Source organism: Mytilus galloprovincialis, chromosome 14 (genome assembly GCF_965363235.1).
Source record: "Mytilus galloprovincialis chromosome 14, xbMytGall1.hap1.1, whole genome shotgun sequence".
NCBI classification, from domain to species: Eukaryota; Metazoa; Mollusca; class Bivalvia; order Mytilida; family Mytilidae; genus Mytilus; species Mytilus galloprovincialis.
The window spans coordinates 60085948-60107234 of NC_134851.1; the positions used below are offsets into that span (position 1 = coordinate 60085948).

The window sequence follows — 21287 nt, forward strand, 5'->3', positions numbered from 1 at the left end:
TTGTCTCATTGGCAATCATACCACATCTTCTGCGGGACCCCAATTGCGGCTTCAGTTGTTCTCGACAATTGTCGGTATGGTGGCCTTATACTTCAAATGGAATTATTTACGCAGTCTTTGTAAGTACCAAACAAATAGTTTTCACAAGAATAACATGACAGGTACGTAACTGTCAAATAAGCATCATTCAAAGAAGAAAAAAAACTTGATAGAGACTTTCAATATTAGGAACGATTTAAAAGATATTGTGTCACGATCTATACTCCCGATTTGGCGCTTACAATACACTAACTTAGTGTCGTTCAAATGTTCTCCGCAATATTTAAAAAAATCTACCGCAGATTGTATTATTTCGTTCCCGCGAAAAAAATCCATGTCTACTTGATTGTTTAAAAATCCCCCGGCTGCGTTCTAAGGTCCCTTTCACGAAGTTTCGAAGTATAATTTCGAATAAAAATTTCATATCCGTGTTTGAAACAAATGTCGGTTTAGTAACATTCAAAAACAATTTCGTGACTTATACTGAACCGATAATATAAAGTGATAATACATGAAATATCCGGCAAAATTTCTACTCCGTCTACCTCTATGTCGATTAATAACGGACATATAGATAAATATCTCGTTGCGCTGAAGATAAGTTTGTTGAAGTTCAAACTTTTCTTTGCAACCGTACTTTTCGGAATAGTCATGAATTATATTACAGTGCTTATTTTGTATAGATAACAAGTTTTCTTTCAAACATTTAAGTTGTGTATTTTGCCACTACGCACGGAACTGATGTCCAGCGAATTTGTCTTAAAGTTCTCTAAAGTAATTCAACATGTTACCCGGTCTAGTGTATTTTGTGACAAGTGTAATTTTTTTCTTAGTTTTCATAGTAATATATTCGTATCGTTTCAAAGATACATTGGGAGCATCATCCGAAACATTCTTCGTCCGTAAATTTTAAAGAAGACTCTTTAGTGCTATAAGATAGAAACGCAAAAAAAAAATGCTCGTACAATTACGCACCCAAGTTTTACTCGTTTAAACTTGCAAGTGCTGCACTTAATTTAAAATTTGCGAGTAAAAATAAAACATTCAATCTGTTCCGGGTTGAGGGCAACACTTATCAATATCATAGAATAAGAAAAAGAATAAGAAAAATCAGTAACATATAGATAAATCAAATCGTAGTTTAAAAAGCATCTCTCTATATGTAGTTGAGCAATATATGCACCGACAATCGACTAAGGTGTGCGCTTGTTCTGTGTGTTTTTATGGCACTGCGTTTTTATTTGTTTTGGCTATTCAAAACGACGTCAGGTTGTCGCCGTAAGAAATTTAGTACGTGCGACATCTAGTCACCAATTTTCAAACATTGTTTTCTCGGAAAGTACGAATGCAATGGAAATCAATATAGATATTTTGAAAATATTAGAAAAATAACATGTCTATATAAGACTTTGATTGTCGACAATCAAGTGCAAAACTAATCATCGAATTCGTTTATTTCGACTGTACGCAACGTTTTTGCAAAAAATGAACGCATGACATTTTATTCACCAAATTTAAAAATTTAGGATCTTTTTTGTTTTTCTGTTTGACCGATTTTGCCTTTGAAATTAATAAATTATAGATAAACAACATTATACTAGCTATATCATTTTCTCACCTGATGACATCATTTATCCGTATTTTTTAACTGTTTTTGTTAAAGTAGTTTCGAAAATGGAGATGGGACATAATGAAACTTTGCAGATTTGCATGGCGTAACAGAATAAGACGCCATTAGCCGTCAAAAAAATATATCATAGTGGGTTGTCATTTCATGGCAATTCGCGGCAACAACAAAAAAATAATGAAAATCGGCGAAAAAAAGTTGGAAAGAAGGCTCATACTTCAGTTTTCGTCGTCAAATGTTACCCGGGACAGCCCATTATTTTTCCAAAATCCGGAATCAAATGCATACCAACACGAACAAATGCGTTTTATATTGTTTTAATGGAAATAATTGAACAAGGACATTTATATCCAGTACAATAATATCTTTGTTTTACTTAAAATACGTTTTTTCTGCACCTGCAGCGCAGTTTTACCCACAAAACATACTAAAAAACGTAAACGGTACGAACATCGCGCGTAACGTCAAAAGATATCACTTGAATTTCAATTCAAAATATAATGGTATTACTAAAAAGGGGCAAGTATATATTGACCCTTCCGGAGCACATATGATCACTCCAGTTATTGTTGGCGTTCGTGTTGCTCAGTCTTTCGTTTTCTATATTGTGTTTTGTGTACTGTTTGTCTGCTGGTCCTTTTCTTTTTAAGCCAAGGCGTTGTCAGTTTATCATTTTTTTCAATTGAAGAGTTTGAATGTTACTTTGGTACCTTTTACCTCTCCTTTCGACTCGATTGTGTCTGTTGTGTCCTTAACTTGTTGGATTCGAGCGTCACTTAGGAGATAACTGTATTGTATTTTAAGCTCCGACGGCATCAATTGGAGATTTGATGGTCGCAAATTAAGTTAACTGGCGACGCGTTAGCGGAGACAGTAAACGGGTATTTGCGACAATCAAATCCCAAATTGATGCCGTCGGAGCTTAAAATACAATATTGGTATTTCCATTCTAATGAAACTGACAGAAAACAACGTTAAAACATGTATTTAAAATCTGTCATATGCCGTCTGCCCTTGCGCGTACGTCCCATAGCATCAATTGATGCCATGTAAGAAAGTGACGTTATCCAATAAAAATGAACGTTACAAACGTGGTTGCATTAGAATGATGAGTCTTTTGTAGACGAAACGCGCCTCTGGCGTATATACTAAATTTAGTCCTGGTATCTATGATGAGTTTATTTACTAGTATTTCCTTGATAATTGACTTTCCATTTTAAATTTTCCTCGGAGTTCGGTATGTTTGTGATTATACTTTTTATTTCAAGTTCGATGATGTGATAAAAACGTTTACCAATGTCATCAACTGCAACCCTTGTATCATGAGTGAAAGGACATCTTAATGGAGGATCGTAGACAAAAAATGCAGTTGGTTCCAAGAAGAACTGTTGAAAAAAACAATTCATCCAGACTAGCATAATCGACTTTTTCACAAAAAAAAATAAAGAACGTTGATATCAGTCCCAGAGATTTATTTTGTTTGAATCAGGAGGTGTTTTATCAAAACATATTTTTTCCTAGAAACTAAAAATGCTGAATACTATTGAAAAGGGTATAGAGAAGCCAAATATTTGTATACCAATGCAGGATGAGAGATAATTCTATTGTATGTAGACAACCACATCTTTGGAGGCTTTGTAGTATCCACATCTTATTCACCTCATACGATATTCAAGAGTTTGCAGCTGCTACTCAGAATTTGTAACGTCATCGGTGTCTCAGTAACAACAAAATTGAGCCAGGTTCTTTCCGAAGAAGGTCTCGTCCTTTTTCTCAATGTTCATCTGAATGAACCTTCTAGAAAAAATTATCAGGGTCTATTTCACAAATTATACAAGATGGTCTTGTAGGACAAGAGAGTTCTGAGCTGAGTTTGTGTATCTTTTTATTTTACTTAATTTTCTTTTGGTTGTACGACTTTTGACGTGAATCGGTATTCGTGAATTCCTGATGCAGGTGGGTCCTGATCTGCTATTTGGACACAAACAAGTGTTGTGCCTATTTTGTTACCCTTTGTCTATTTATATTTACATAATTTGTAACTTATCGGGAAAGTAAACCTGAGAATGGAAATGGGGAATGTGTCAAAGAGACAAACAATCCGACCAAAAAGCAGAAAACAGCCGAATCCACCAATGGGTCTTCCGAGAGTACAGCGAGAAAAACCCACACCCATTCAGTTCAGTATGACGTCAATGCTCACTGAATTAGTGAACTATTTTGTTTAAAGGCTACCTGAAGCACGATACCGTACGAATATCTCTAAATTCTTACATACATCAAAATTCACCCAAAATGCATCAAATATTAATTACCACTCCTAAACTGTATATTTCAAACAGATATATCTCACATAGTTATATCTAGGACGGATATTACATTTTTATATGAGGCATGTCAAATAGCAATCTGTCTTATGCAAGTGCACATATACATGTACTTGTTCACTAGTTTGACTGATTTTGGTATATACAAGTACAACTAGATGTGTCAAAGCGACACGAATGTCCCCGTCTCCAAAAAAAGGGAAAACATGCAATTTCAATAACACATGTTGACACAAACATGATGGTAGTCTCACATATCAAAAATCAGCTCAAAATCTGGAGGTGTATAGAAAAAAAGGGTGTACGAAGTCATACCGAATTTTAGATCGTCAATTGATCTTTCTTCAGGTTTTTTTCCAAATGGGACTTTCAAACGACTCTTGCCAATATACAGCCTTCAACACATGTTTTGGTACTTATAAATTCAGTCGATTACCAATGGGTTTTAAAACTGCTCCAAATACATTTCAAATGCTTATGGATAAGGTCTTGCACGGATTGACATTTAAATCTTGTCTCTGCTATTATATATGGACGACGTCTTGATTTTTTCCGACACATTCGAAAACATTTATCCGATTTGAAGGAAGTATTTCAACAATTCCGCCGTGCTGCAGGATTTAAATTAGGCCCAAAAAAGTTCATTTGCAGCATCAACTAGTGTTTTTCTTGGACATCTTATTTCGAAAGATGGGATCCACCCGCCACCCGACCGTGTAAAGGTAATTTCAGATTACCCACAACCAAAGAATATCAAGGAATTAAGACGATTGTTGGGTTTATTTAACTGGTTCAGCAAATTCATACCGAACTAAAGTGCACTTGTTTTTCCATTAACTCGACTTTTGAAAAAAGAGCAGATATTCACATGGCGGAGTGAACAGGAAACAGCATTTAAAGATTTAAAATATAAATTGGTGAATTCCGACATACTTAGTTTTCCGAAGTTCGATCTGACTTTTCGCTTAAGTGTAGATACATCAGCACGAGGTATTGGATATATGTTATATCAGCTTGACCCAGATGACGAAACACAAAAACCACGTATTATTAGGTTTGGCTCTAAATCGTTGAGACCATGGCAACAATCTTACGGTCCAACATTAGAACTTCTAGGAATGGTCGTGAGAATACTTGATTGTTCTGTTTATTTGCGTGGGAATTCTTTTATAGCCGAATGTGACCACCAAGCATTGAAACCTTTGTATCAAAAACAATTTAAAGGTGCAATTCACGAACGTTGGATGTCAATACTTCAGCAATTCTCGTTTAAAATCGCATACAAAAAGGCAGACGACATGCAAGTTCCCGATGCCTTATCTGGATGCGAAAATAGCAAAGCGGAAGTTGTAGAGAGTCCTGTTGAAGATGACCCGTTCTTTCCGTTCGTCGAAGACGTTTGCGATATAAAAGTAAAATTACCAAATGGTCAACACTTTCCCGAACTGATTGCTTCAAAAGTTGCCGATGTACAAGCAGTCCATATAACTGACAATGCATAAGACGCAGACACCTTCATTAGTGACCCGTATGATGCCGATACAGATGAAAGTGACGATAATATCAGAAAAAAATCAGTGAGCAAAATGTCGAAACATCGTCGAACAATGTACAAGTCAGATACCGGAATCGTTGAAAAAACTTTTACAACATCTGTTTTTGAAAATTTATCAATTTCTTCCGAAAAAATAAAACAACTGCAACGTCAGGATATCACATTGACAAAAATTATAGACTATCTCGAAAATGACACTTTACCCGAATCTCAAAAGGAGGCTAGGCGAGTTCTTTTAAAATCATCTTATTACGCCTTAATTGACAAAGTCCTATTTCATTCTCGAGTTGCTAAAGCTAAAAGAAACAAAATGATGGATCATTATCAAATTGCTATACCCGAGGCGTTAATTAATACTGTGCTTAAAGTTGTTCATGATTCACCTCTCGGCGGACATTGCGGGATTAACAATACTTTGGACAGGACAAAAGAACCTTTTTCTTTCCCAGAATGGGAAAAATCATTCCAGACTATGGACAATCATGTCACCTTTGCCAAATTCGTAAGGTCTCAAATAAGAAAACAAAGCAGGAAATAGTGTCTTTCCCAACGCCAGCCGAACCATTTCAAGTGTGGCAGATGTGGCCCTTATCCAGTTTCTGCTAATGGAAATATATATGTGTTTACAGCGGTTGATATGTTCACCAAACTATTATTTGATTACCCGTTGCGAAATAAAGATGCCATAACCGTATGTGAAGCAATTTACAGGATGTTTACTACTTATGCAGTGTGCCAAACTTTAATATCGGATCGCGGTAGTGAATTTACCAATAAGTGTACAGCCGAATTATGTAAATTGCTTGAAGTAACACAGGAGTTCACGCCAACCTTTGTCCGTCATTGCTTAGGAGCGTGTAAACGCCAACATCGAACGTTAGCAGAACGTTTAACAACTCATGTTCTAAATGGAAAATCATGGGAAAACGAGCTACATTCCGTTACATTTTCAATGAACTCGTCTGTAAATAACAGCATGGATTTTTTCTCCATTTGAAATACTCTATGGGAAACGCCCAAATTTTCCGCTCATACAATATAATAGCGCACCTTTGAAAGACGTACCCGTAGATATGCGTACGTATTTTCAGGAACGAACTCACTTGTAAATTAAATACAATACATGAAATAGAATCCAACAATGCTATCGCATCCGGCTTACAAATGGAGGAAAGGGAGAATTTGAAAACTAATAACTTAAAATTATCAATTGGTGACTATGTTTATTTATAACGTGAACCTACTGGTGTAGGAAGAAAATTTCAACCAATTTTTGATGGTCCGTATGTAGTTGTCAACATTCCGAGTTCACATCTTATCAAACTTCGCGACCCAACAAGGAAAAGAAAGCTGTCCGACCCCGTACATATAAACAGACTGAAAATAACACGTATCCGAGCACTCGATCCTGTGCATTGTTTTCTTACTACCAAAAAACACATATGAAGGCCGAGTTTGGGTGACGCCTTTTTTTACTTTTCTCTTGTTATGTTCTTGTATTTGGAAACAATGATTATGCTGAATATGCCTTTTCAGCATTCTAACTTTACTTTGCCTCAATCAAGATATAAAAAGATTAGACACAATAAAATTGAGAATGGAAATGGGGAATGTGCCAAAGAGACAACAACCCGACCATAGAGCAGACAACAGCAGAGGTCACCAACAATGCATATTACCACCAAACACAGATCATGTTCGTTTTTTTGTGTCGTTACTTTTACTGTTTTCCTGCTATGTACCTGTATACGCGAGAGTTGTTCTGGTAATTTGTGGAGGAAGTAGGAGAACCGTCGACCCTTCAGTAGCAAAATTTAAAATTCTAGTTAACTAATAAATGATAGAACTTATATGTCATTACATCTTTCTTCAGGCAGGTCCAATCGTGTCGACCCTTTATATAAATGCATAATTCCATTTTGACGTCTCATTCAGAAAAAAAAAATATGAAAAACAGAGATAACAAAAATTTAGAAAATTTAATATGATACAAAACACGGTGATGAAAATAAAGAAAAGTTGGTATAATACAAAAAACGATTTATCAAACTACAGCTTCATCCTTTTCTTGACGTTTGTTGCAAGAAAAGATTCGCAAAAATGCCTGAATGTTTGCTGAAACTGAGTTTTTCTTTCCGTCATTATCAATGTTTTCCATTGTTTGGGACTCTTTCTTCTTTTCATCTTTGTTTTTCTTTGCCTCTTTCTTTGTTTTGTTTTTCTTCATAGCCTTTACACCATCTTTATTGCGTGCCTCTTTCATCTCCTGACCCTTATTATTCTCTGTTTCTTTCTTTTTGTTTTTCTTCATAGCCTTTACACCATCTTTATTGCGTGCCTCTTTCTTCTCCTGACCCTTATTATTTTCTGTCTCTTTCTTTGTTTTGCTTTTCTTTGTATCATGTGTTTTGTCCTTTTCAACCATAATGGGGGTCTTTTTCTTCTTTTCATCTTTTGCATCTACTTTCTTTATCCTCTTCATTTCTGTAAACACAAGTGTTAGTATATAATTCATTTTTAAAATCATAATATTAAACTAGGGAAAGTATTAAATGAGACCACTTATTGATTAAAGACCAATTAACAAAAATGTTTTTTTTTAATTTTTGCATTCAAAATTTAGTTCAGTATTAACTTGGTATCAGCTATTTAATAAAATTGAGAATGGAAATGGGGAATGTGCCAAAGAGACAACAACCCAACCATAGAGCAGACAACAGCAGAAGGTCACCAACAGGTCTTCAATGCAACGAGAAATTCTCGCACCCGGAGGAGTCCTTCAGCTGGCCCCTAAACAAATATATACTGGTTCAGTGATAATGAACACCATACTAAACTCCAAATTGTACACAAGAAACTAAAAGTTAAAATAATACCAGACTAACAAAGGCCAGAGGCTCCTGACTTGGGACAGGTTTATTTAATCCTGTTTTACTATGCATAAAGTCATGTTTAACAAAGAAAAAGCTGCTATTCAGATATGAAACAGTACAATATATATTGCACTAAAAATGAAACTGGACAAGGAACTGAAATTTTAACAATTTAATTAGCTTTTGTTGTACTTTTTAAAATTTAAAATTTATTAGTTTGCAATAGAAAAAAAAAAACAGCATGCCAATTTTTAATTCAATAACCGCTTTAGAAACGTCCACAATCTTATTAAAATAAGTTTGCATCACTTGCTCCTCGATTTTTTATACACACGGCGACATATAAAAAATCGAGGAGCAAGTGATGCGAACTTATATATTAATTAATAAGATTGAAGCATGCAAAGATGTGATTATATATATATATGATTATATTTCGTATTTACACATATTAAAAGAGGGACGAAAGATACCAAAGGGACAGTCAAACTCATAAATCGAAAACAAACTGACAACGCCATGGCTAAAAATGAAAAAGACAAACAGAAAAACAATAGTACACATGACACAACATAGAAAACTAAAGAATAAACAACACGAACCCCAATAATAAAAAAAATTCTAGTTTGTACTATGTTTTTTTCCCCGCAAGAATCATTAGCATGTCCTGACATTTGAAAATATTACTCGTCCTGTCAAAGGCGTCCATATAGAATCGTTTAAGGAAAAAAACCTGGAAGTGTACATTTTAATAAAATGAATACCTTTCTCCAACATCTTCTGAGCTTTTATCTCAATCTTGTCAATCTTCTTTCTCCTCTGTTCTTCCTTTTCTCGCTGTACTTTGACGTCCTTGCTGTACCTTTTCATAATTTGATCTACCAACTTTAAGTGCAACTGGACAACTTTTTCCTCTTTTTTAGCAATTTTTTCTCTTAATTTCTCGTCTTTCTTAATATTTCTTTTTATCCTCTTTTTGTCCTTTTTTGATTGTTTGCTAATAGCTCCATTCTGTTTAGAATTCTGAACAATATCCTATGAAAATATCACAACATGCATATATAATTGTTAAAATATAGTTGTACAACACGTTACACTTTCACATGTATTGTGTTTTGGGGAAAATATCTATAAACCATATCTCATCGAACATTAAAAGCATAACAGGAATTATACTAAACATATTGGACAGTATACAAGATCCTACCAACTATGCATTCTGACTACGCCGAAGAAATAAATTGATTGATTGATGGTACCTTAACGTCCAGTGGCAAATATGTCATGCATGTTCTGGACGAGAACGAGTTGACAATAAATACAATACTAGGTAGGTCTTGTAAAAGAGGCCATCCGGAATGATGGTCGGAGAAATTTGGATTGCCATTGGAATAGAGGGTATTTGGATAGGGACTGAAATTTTGACATGTAACAGGCCACCTATGGACCCTCAAACAGTTGTTGTTGTTGCAAGGGTTCTTAACGTGTAGAGAGAATGTCACTTTCTTTACACAAGGCATCGGATTTAGCGTCCCAATTCTAATCGGATGTAGTTGTGTATTTGATACATCCCGCACAGCCAAACGAAAGCCCCACTTTGGCAAGCGTTTTTACTTTCGGTCGGAAGAACAATAAGTGGCCATATTTCTATTCCCCAGTAACCCTTGTGACCCGAAGAAGTAAAAGTCACAAATCAATACGAATAATAGAGGACAGCACTGTCGCTCGTGGTAAAATATTAAGATCAGAATAGCTCAAACCCCCAGGACTTATATCTTAAATGTTGTATTGTACCTGGAAAAGATATCCGGCATTCTTTGGCGATTTTTCTGTTGGTCCTAAAACATCTAAAAATAAAATAACCTCATGAATATAACTATATTGTCATTTTTATTTTATTTTTTAAAACTACAAAAAAACCCGACAAGATAACATTAGATTTACAGATCCAGCCAATGATGATAAGGATTTTCACTCTCTAACGAAAACACCGAAAACGGCTTAACAATTTTTTGAATATACTAACAGAAAATATGCTACTATTCAGGTAAGAGTAAAAAAAATCAACAAAAAACACGGGCATATTAAGGTAAAACTGTTTATGAAGTTAAAGTGTAAAACAAATCAGAATTAAAACTATTAAAATAAAACAAGTGGCAATGGAATTAAGAAATTATGTCATTACCTGCTAATTTCATGTATGCCTCTTTTTGTTCTTCTACACTCATAGATTCCTCTTGCTTTGCTGCTCTCACAGATGCCTCGAGCTGTTCTGGTGCACTCAAAGATTCCTCTTGATGTTCTGCTCTAATTAATGCCGCTTGTTGATCTGCTACACTCATAGGTGCACCTTGACGTTCTGATCTTATAGATGCCATCTGTTGTTCTGCCACGTCTAATGCCTCGTCCAAGTCTTTCAATTCGTCAGATATATCAACGGTGTCGTCTTGAACTTTCAACCCATATTCTTCCCTTTCTAAATCTTCTTTTTCTGTTGTGCCATGTTCTTTTAATTTGTCTAAATAGAGCAACACGAGAGTATAATTTTAATTTTCTTGCACATTTAGTGCTGCCAGAGACATATATTAAGGCGAAAGCAGGTACATATCAAAAATTAATTAGACAACAACCTAACAACTCAAGAAAAGTATCTGGAAAATTAACATTTCGTATAAATACAATTTTGACACGATTTGGTCTACGGTTACGAGAAATATAAGTTGTTCGAAATGATTATAATAGACAATTTTGTATTACATTCAGAAGTGTAAGCAATGACAGGGGTGGGAGATTACTTACTGACATACCTAACTCCTTTATCAGGGCAGATTCCCTATCCTCAGGGGTAGGGAGATTACTTACTGACATACCTAACTCCTTTATCAGGGCAGATTCCCTATCCTCAGGGGTGGGAGATTACGTACTGACATACTTAACTCCTTTATCAGGGCAAATTCCCTATCCTCAGCTATGACAGGGGAGGGAGATAACTGACATACCTAACTCCTTTATCAGGGCAGATTCCCTATCCTCAGGGGAGGGAGATTACTGACATACATAACTCCTTTATCAGGGCAGATTACTGACATACCTAACTCCTTTATCAGGGCAGATTCCCTATCCTCAGGGGTGGGAGATTACTGACATACCTAACTCCTTTATCAGGGCAGATTCCCTATCCTCAGGGGTGGGAGATTACTGACATACCTAACTCCTTTATCAGGGCAGATTCCCTATCCTCAGGGGTGGGAGATTACTGACATACCCTTACTCCTTTATCAGGGCAGATTCCCTATCCTCAGGGGTGGGAGATTACTGACATACCTAACTCCTTTATCAGGGCAGATTCCCTATCCTCAGGGGTGGGAGATTACTGACATACCTAACTCCTTTATCAGGGCAGATTCCCTATCCTCAGGGGTGGGAGATTACTTACTGACATACCTAACTCCTTTATCAGGGCAGATTCCCTATCCTCAGCTGCTCTTATGTCTCCTTCTACATTTGCCCACTGTTCGTATGTGAATTCAAATGTCGCAACACAAATGATTGCTTCACTGAACCCAGCTACTACTTTATGTACTTTTTCTTCTTTTTCTGCTGTCCACTCCATATTGAAGTTGTCCTGTTGATTGTCGAGTCAACTGGAAATTAAAAAAAGCATTATGAAATCCGTTTTAACCCCTTCCCTTTACCCCCTTTATAAATTTGAACAACAAAATAAAGAACTTAAGAAAAATACTTTAAAGTAACTTACCACTCTCCGATTACGAAGTCTATTTTCTTCAGAAATGCTGCACGAGATCAATTTAAACGTCTTAAAATTTATCCTTGTGCAATTTATCGACGATACATCGACGATAACGTTGTCAGAAGAGATGTTTATGACGTCGATGAATGGTATAGTCACTATAGGGAGCAACCAATATACTTTAAGGGGTATTGAGTCAGAAAATTGTATTTATTTTTTTAACGCTATCAATTAAATTATTTGCTCAAAATTTAACACTATAAGGTATGGGGAAAATCTGGATTTAGAATACTTTTTTTTTACCTCTGATTGTGATTGAACAGAAGAATATTTGTTCCATCAATTTGGCAATACATGTAAGAATACCCTTTTTACTATCCCTTTTTTTCGAGGTAAAATGGTTCCTCACAAGAGCAAAGTTTTTTCGGACTTTCTCAGATTCCTATTTTGAGGTATAAAGATGATAAATTTTCATTTCCATTTCATTTCTGAATTGTTAGTACATAGTTAATAATATCTCACCTTTTAGAGTGACAAAGGATTCCGTCTTTATGTTTGTTTGTCCGTTCGTTATTGTATAAATTGTGTATCCGCATCTACTGGACAAAAATTACATTTTTCCCTAGCAGATGCGGATATAAAATTTACATATAGTTTTTTTTTACTAAATACTATTGACATTATTTGTTTTTGCACCTATCATATCATTTTGTCATTTGAATACATTTTTGGTTTAATTTTAAATGACATCATCTCTGTACATAATAATAAAATGACGATTTATCCGCCTTTCCTCCTAAACCTCTATTCAAACTTAAAAAGAAATCTTAACCATACAATGATTTTGTATTCTTTCTACGTTTATTTTTTTTGGATTGTGGAGGGGTGCGGATTATTCTTAGTAAAGAACCTTGCCATTGCATAATGTTTGGTCTACCGATATTTTTTCATTCGTTACTCCTCTTTAAACCCTTATTACAATTTATCTGAGAACAGTATATATATGTTCCTGAACTTATCTAACTTTATCACAATCTTAATCATATACATGCGACCTATTTTATTTCATCATAATGGTTTTGGGGTTTCCCTGCCAATTGTAACTTTTGCAAGGCGTTGGGGTATAATTTTGTTAGTTCTTATCGCGCAGTACTTCTAGTTTTTATCAAAATTATTATTTTCTTTTCCCTGTTGTACATTGTATCTTTAATATTCTGTTTAGTGTTGTACGCTGGAAATCTTTTCGTCCTTGTGTTAGTCTGTTTTACTTCAACTCAATTGTGCCGTGTGTAATCTTGTTGCCTTTTCTACTTCTTAAACATTTACCCATAGATTCAAAATGTTAGTCAGCAGTGACAGATTCATAGGGAAAGTAAGGGTATAAAGGAGTACGTAAATCTTCGGCATTTTCATTTCTCAAATATTTTTAAAAGGCAGTGGCTATTTGACCGGCACCGGCAAAATAGCAAATTTGCTACTTAACCGGCTCTGATAAAATTATATCTTACTGGAATTAAAATGGAAGAATAATAATTAAATATCGAAATCTTATATGTAAAAAACCTTTTTTTTTTTTTTTTTTTTTTAACAGTTCTCATGTTTTATTGATAGTTTTTCACATTTGTTAGTTGATACATCAAATACCGGTACCTTATCCCGGCCTCGTTAACCGTTAGCAGTATATAATAAATTTTGTTAGTATTTGTTAGTTTAATTTGTGTTTGAAACATACATTTTTAATTATAATATAATCTGACTGATTGTTAGTCAATTACAAATAGAAAAAAAAAATACAATATAAGCATATATAATTGCAAATCATTCACATTTATAATTACGTAATTTTGTACCGTATTTGACCCTTACTTTAACATCCTCATTATTGAATCAATCTACCTGACACATATTGCTCGTTTAGAAAAATCGTGCAGATGTCTTAATGTGATCAGATAATCGTAACTTGACGTGATTGAGGGATAATATACTTCACGTGTTAATCTTTTCGCTTTTGGATTATTATCATATGTGAGATATTTTATGTTTATTATTATAGAAATATGAATTTATTATCTTTGTACATAATCTGTACCTTATTGTGTTTTGATTTAAGTTTTAGAATAGGTGTAATTTAAGGGTTTTTCTTTACGGCCGCTGAGGTGTCGATTTTTATATTTTATAATCTAACAGTTTAAAGATTTTTTTGAAATTTGCGAATTAAATTACTTTTACTTTTTTTTACACATCTGTTAACTTCAAAATATAATTCAAATTCTTTTTTAAAGATATTGTATATGTCGGCGGATTTTGTTCTTTGCTCCGACGTGTAAAATGATTTGTAAATTGAGAAACCTATCAACGTTATAATAAGATTTATGTCATTATAATGTCGGTCTCCTATTTTATATCCAAAGACTATATCTATTAAGTTTATTTTCTTACAGAAGTTTATGATATTCATTTTTTCTGTTATTTTATTCCACAAATCTTTTAAAAATTTACAGTCGATAAAAAAATGTTGATAATTGTCTGTGCATTTGCATAAAGTACACTCTGACGTATTATATATTTTCCATTTAAAAAGATTTTCTGTGTTTGGCAATATATAGCTAAATAGTTTCCATTTATATACTTTAAGTTTGTTTGTGTATATTTCTTTGTTTGTAAATGATAAGGAGTGTTTAATTTGTAATGGTTTTACGCCTAATAATTTTTGCCATTTTATTAATCCAATGTTTGGAGTTATTTTGTTTTTTAAAAAATATTGATATACGGTTTTGTTATCTAGATCTGCTAAATTTATTTCTGTTTCATTCATTCTGATTATTTTTTCGTTAATATTAACGCGGGTTTTAACAGATTTATTTGTTTTCAGGATATCTATCCAACATTTTGGAATAGCTTTTTTTAATATTGATAGTTCGGCTATCCAGTTGTGTTTTATTTTTAACTTACGCAGTATTGTCTTTTCGTTGATTTGACCGTTTTCGTCAATTATTTCATTTATATAGATTATATTGCTTCCGATCCAATTGAGCATCAATAATGGTTTATTTTTTATTTTTATGTTTTTATTACCCCATATAATTTCTTTGCGTATTTCTCTAAAGTTAGTGGGTGATTTAGTTTGACCTCCACCTTTCCGTATCCAACATTTTACAATATCCAGATAAAATTCTGGTAGTTCAGTTGTTATTTTAAGTGATTTTAAATTTTTAAGTTCTAAATTCATTTTGAAGATAAGGAAGTTTTTCCCGTATTTATCAAAAAAGAATCTCGGAATAATTGACCAATTTTCATGTTTTGACTCCATTAGTCTTGATACCCATTTAATTTTAAGTGTGTTGAAGTAGCTGTCGATATCTATCATATTAAGTCCTCCCGTACTGTAATCTGCTATGAGAGTTGACCTTTTTAATTTATCTTGTTTACCGTTCCAGATGAAATTAAAAATTTCTTTTTCTAGGTTGTCTCTATACATTTTATTTATGACTGTCATACTTGCTAAGTATGTAAATTGTGGGATGATAAGTGATTTGATAATAAGAATTTTACCGATGATCGTAAGATGTCTTTTTTCCCAAGATTTCATGAGTTTTTTTGCTTTTTCAAACTTATTTTCCCAATTTAGTTTTGCGCATTCTGCTTTATTTGTGCCGAAATACAATCCCAACACTTTAACGGGTTTATCTGTGAATTTTATATTATCTACCTTATCTTTACAATTTTTTAGTTTTCCTATCCAAATGCCTTCTGTTTTGTTTTTATTTAATTTAAGACCAGAAAATGTGCCAAATATTTCAATAACGTTTAATGCTGTTATAATTTCATTTTTTGATTTAAGAAAAAGAGTGGTATCATCTGCTAACTGGGAAATTTTCAAATTATGTTTTGAATGGTCAAGTTTGATTTCAAAACCTTTAATGTTATAATCATTCCTTAATTTACATGCCATAATTTCAACTGCGATCACGAAGATCATGGAAGAGCAGGGGCATCCTTGACGCACCCCCCTTTTTAGACTAATTGGTGCAGAAATCCATCCATTATTGAACACTGAGCTATTTATATCAGAATATAACGTCTTGATCCAGTTAATAAATGAACTATTAAAGCCGAAATGTTCGAGAGTTTGGTACATAAAGGTCCATTTTAAGGTATCAAATGCTTTTGAAAAGTCTAGAAACAAAATTGCACCTTCAACATTAAATTTGTCGGCGTAATCTATGATGTCTTGTATTTGTCTGAGATTGAAGCCAATATATCGTTTTTTTATATATCCTGTTTGGTCTGCATTTATTATTAAATTTAGTACATTTTTTATTCTTTGAGCTAATGTGTAAGATAGTATTTTATAGTCCGAGTTTAATAAGGAGATTGGCCTATAATTTGAAAGATCTAGTGGATCATTCTTTTTGTATATAAGATTAAGAATACTTTGTCTTTGAGAAAATGGTAGCTTTTGCCTGTCGTAGCTTGTATTAAAGATGTTAACAAGGATTGGACCTAATGATTGCCAAAACTTTTTATAGAAATTTGTTGAGATACCATCTTTACCTGGGCTTTTATTGGGTTTTAAATTGTTTACTGCTAGTGTTAGTTCATCTATTGTAACATATCCATCGCACGTCTGACTTTCATTTTTTGATAATTTATTTTTTACTTCAGTACTGTTAATATATTCCCATGATTGGGCTATGTTTTCATTTTCTTTTGAATATAGTTTTTCGTAAAAATCCTTTTCAATTTGAAGTATTTTACTTTGATCTGTAACAATATTTCCTTGGTCGTCTTTTAGTTTTATTATTGTTTTTTTTGTTTGTTTATTTTTTTCTAGGCCTAAAAAGTAAGCTGTATTTTTTTTCGCCTTTTTCTACCCAATCTTGTTTAGACCTTAATTGGGCGCCCTTAGCTTTATATTCATAATGTGTTTCTAGCTGATTTTCAATTTGATTTATTTTTTGCAAAATATCATTATTTTCATTTTTTTGGTATTTTTCAGTTAAGAGTGTTAATTTTTTTTCCATTTGCTTTATTTCGTTATTTTTATTGTAAGCTCTACTTTTGCAATAATTTATTGTAAATAGTTTAATATCAAGTTTAATCGCGTCCCAAAGAAGATGCACATCCGTAGTTGTGTCTTGCATGATAGTTTTATATTTTGCAATTATTGTTTCTATTTCTTTACAATATTCATTTTCTTCTAAAATAGAATTATTTAATTTCCAGTATCCTGGACCTTTACTTTCGGCCGTTACGCTTTGTAATTTAAGAGATACGCCTTGGTGGTCTGTGCTTTTTATTAATGCGGGTCTTATATCGCTTGATTTTGTATTGAGCACAAAATCTTTATTAATTAAAAAGTAATCAATTCGACTTGCTTGACTGAAGTTTTGTCTTTTCCAGGTAAACTGTACTTTTTTCGGATTTAAATATCTCCATATATCGATTAGATTGTGTGTTTTAATTAAAGATTTTAAACTGTTTACTGGTTTTATATTTTTTCGTTTTCCATTAGTAAGTTTTCTATCTAAGTTTGACAATGCATCGTTCATGTCGCCGCCTAGTATTACTGTTCCAATTGCATAATTACTTATGAAATCAGAGAGATTTTTAAAGAACTTGTTTCTTTCCGTTTCTATGTTTGGTGCATATATGTTAATGAGCGAATAAATTATGTTTTCTATTTCTATATTTAACATTAGTATTCTACCGTCTTTGTCTTTGTTTTCATTAATTACTTTACATTCTAACTTATTATCAATTATAATGGCTACCCCTCTACTTTGGGTTGTACCATGACTAAAATAGATAACGTTACTAGTTTCAGTATATAATTTTTTTTCAAGATTTTCATCAAAGTGACTCTCTTGTATAAAAGTTATAAAGACTTTTTTGATTTTTTATCCATTGATAAAATCTTGTTCTTTTCTCTTTATCTCTGAGTCCTTTAACATTTTAATGAATGGTACTAAAAGTAACCCAACAGTTTTAAACAACTTTACCACCAGGCTGTCACGTGTTACACCTTTAGAATTTATCAACAAAGAAAGTAGTTACGAGTCAGTCAAGCGTACTTTAAATAAAATAAATAACAAATTTAAAATCAATCAATATGATAAAAGACATCCAAAAAACTTTTGTTACTGATACTCATATCAACACTTAAACTTTTAACTATCAAATTAAATATATTTTATGTGTTCTATCATATGTACACCAAAAAGAGTGAGGAAAATGTCTCAAATTTAAAAAAAGAAGATGTGGTATAATTGACAATGAGACAACTCTCCACAATAGACCAAAATGACACAGACATTAACAACTATATGTCACCACACGGTCTTAAACAATGAGCAAAGCCCATACCGCATAGTCAGCTTTAAAAGGCCCCGATATGACAAAGTAAAACAATTCAAACGAGAAAACTAACGGCCTTATTTATATATCAAAAAATGAAAGAAAACAAATATGTAACACACGACAACCGCTGCATTACAGGCTCCTGACTTAGGACAGGCACATACATAAATAATGTGGTGGGGTTAAATATGTTAGCGGGATCCCAGCCCTCCCCCTAACCGGGGACAGTGGTATAACAGTACAACATAAGAACGAACTATAAAAATCGAAGCACAAAATACAGGGAGACAAAAATACTGTTACAGCAAATGGCAAGTCTTGCATCCTAAGCTACTGGTGGCGAACAAATTCAATATCAACAGAGATTAGATGTTATTCAGAGGGAGAGTGGAGTGTTCATAGCTGCTAAAAGTGAACTCATAAAAACAGAGATTAATATACAAACTGATTGTGCGATTGTGAGATAGTCTGGTGAACACTTACTGTTTAAGGCAGCTACCCAATTTACACATAGGTTCCTGCTACAGAAGACCTTCAAGGAAAACCGATATGATAGAGAAACTGGAGAAGTCAATCGAACAAATGACATTAAAGGTATTGTTTTACATTGTCATTTCGGGGCATTTTATAGCTGACTATGCGTTATGGGCTTTGCTCATGTTGAAGGCCGTACATTTACCTATAATTGTTAATTTTTGTGTCCTTTTGGTCTCTTGTGGAGAGTTGTCTCATTGGCAATCATACCACATCTTCTTTTTTATATATACCTATCTACATATGTAACATATGCACATATGACGCAGATTCAAAGGAAACCAGTGTAATGTGTAGTTCTTTCAAAGGACCGGGGCAAATAATTTGTTTTGTAACAATTGCAAATGTTAAGTCCATTTGAAATTCATATCAAAAGACTTTTAATATTGTTTTACATACCACTGTTTTTTATCACATGGCAGGATATTAAACCATAGTTTTTACAAAGATTTGTGCCGGTCAAATAGCCACTGCTTTTTGAAAACGCTAAGCTGCCAATTACTTTTTAAATGATAGCATACATGTAAAATAAGGTGACGTGAAAGGAATACCAATTATCTGCTAGATACCAAAGTACGTGGATTGAAGCAACCGTAGGTCGACATAAAGTCTTCAACTGAGCAATTATCGTACCATATAGCAAGCTAAAGTGTTCCAGGAATGACAAAAATGAATCCCATTTAAACGAGACTAATTACCTGATTTATGTTAAAACAATAAACGAATTGTACAAGGCTGTGCTATTGTGCAATATTGTGCTATTGTTTAATCCTGTGAAATTGTTAAATCCTGTGCTATTGTACAATCCTGTGCAATTGTACAATCCTATGGAATTGAACAATCATGTGCTATTGCACAATACTGTGCAATTGCAATCATGACTCCGTAACAGTGCAATAGAAGATTTCTTGCTCTTGCCGAATACTGTGCAATTGTAGATTTCTTGTGATTGGACAATACTGTGCTTTATCGCAATATTGTGCAATAGAAGATTTCTTGCTTTTGCCCAATACTGTGCATTTAAAGATTTCTTGTTTTAGTGCATTACTGTGCAATTGGAGATCTCTTGGCTATTATCCACTACTGTGCAATTGAATATGTCTTGTCATTAGGCAATATTGTGATGTAGCGCAATACTGTGTAACAGAAGATTACTTGCTTTTGCCCAATACTGTGCGATTGAAGATCCTTGTAATTGGGAAATACTGTGCATTAAAAAATGTCTTGCTTCTGCCAAATACTACATGCAATTGAAGAATTCTTGTGATTTGGCAATACTGTGCAATAGTAGAATTTTTAGTAGAAGATTTCTTGCTTTTGCCCCAAACTGTGCTATTGTACAATCCTGTGCTCAATTAATATTGCGCAATACTGTGCAATTGAACATTACTTGTGGTTGGGCAATTCTGTGCAATAGAAGATTTCTTGCCTTTGTCTCCAATACTGTGCTATTGCACAATACTGTGCAATTGAAGTTTTTTTTTTGCTCTTGTGTAATACTGTGCAATTGGAGATTTCTTCTTGAAACTTTCAACAGAATTTTAAATTTCCCCCAAAAACTTTTCCCCACTTTTTGAACACCCCTTGGAGTTTTACCCCTAAACTCAATTTCAGCCTTCCCTTTGTGGTTTATGGCCCTTTTGGTTCCTAATTCCTTAACCTTTAAGGCAATAACCTCTAACATCAATCCCAGCCTTCCCTTTCTGATATCGATTTTTTTGTGGTACAAGTTCAGAGAGATACATACTATCACACAACAGTTTTGTCCAGAAACTACAAAAATCCTTGTTGTTGACCCCTTCTTCCTTAACTGTTGGTACTATAACCCCTTACATCAATTCCAATCTACCTTTTGGTGTATTAAACCTTCTGGTAAAATTTTATAAGGATCCATTCACTTTTACTCAAGTTATTGTCTAGAAACCAAATTTGTATGCATCTTCGGATACTGCCAACATGGACACAGACATCATAGCATTAGACGAACCCAAAATTTGATTGCGATCATGTAAAAATTGTGTTTTACCTGTATTCTCTCTTTAGCCTTCTTTGGCCATCTTGATTGGCAGGCGATGTCATTGGACACATTTTTAAAACTAGATTCTCAAATGATGGTTGTGGCAAAGGTTTGTTAAATTTGGCCCAAAAATTTCAGAGGAGAAGATTTTTGTAAAAGTTGAAAGACGATATCGGACACTGGACGCCAAGTGATGAGCCATTG

General features: G+C 33.7%; 1 protein-coding gene and 1 long non-coding RNA gene across 2 annotated transcripts in view; both read right to left on the bottom strand.

Moving 5' to 3' along the window:
• Positions 1-14183, bottom strand: part of LOC143058974 (uncharacterized) — a 399737-nt gene extending 385554 nt beyond the window's left edge. Inside the window, exon 1 of the long non-coding RNA XR_012973311.1 lies at positions 13736-14183. This is a non-coding gene — a long non-coding RNA (uncharacterized LOC143058974). The remainder of the gene's footprint in view (positions 1-13735) is intronic.
• Positions 7593-12302, bottom strand: LOC143059317 (uncharacterized). The gene is made up of 6 exons (XM_076232798.1): positions 12179-12302; positions 11866-12065; positions 10607-10939; positions 10216-10268; positions 9186-9456; positions 7593-8032 (listed from the first exon to the last, which is right to left on the bottom strand). The coding sequence occupies exons 2-6, from the start codon at positions 12032-12034 to the stop codon at positions 7593-7595; spliced, it is 1266 nt and encodes a 421-aa protein (XP_076088913.1). The 5' UTR covers positions 12035-12065; positions 12179-12302.
• Positions 14184-21287: the final 7104 nt, after the last annotated feature.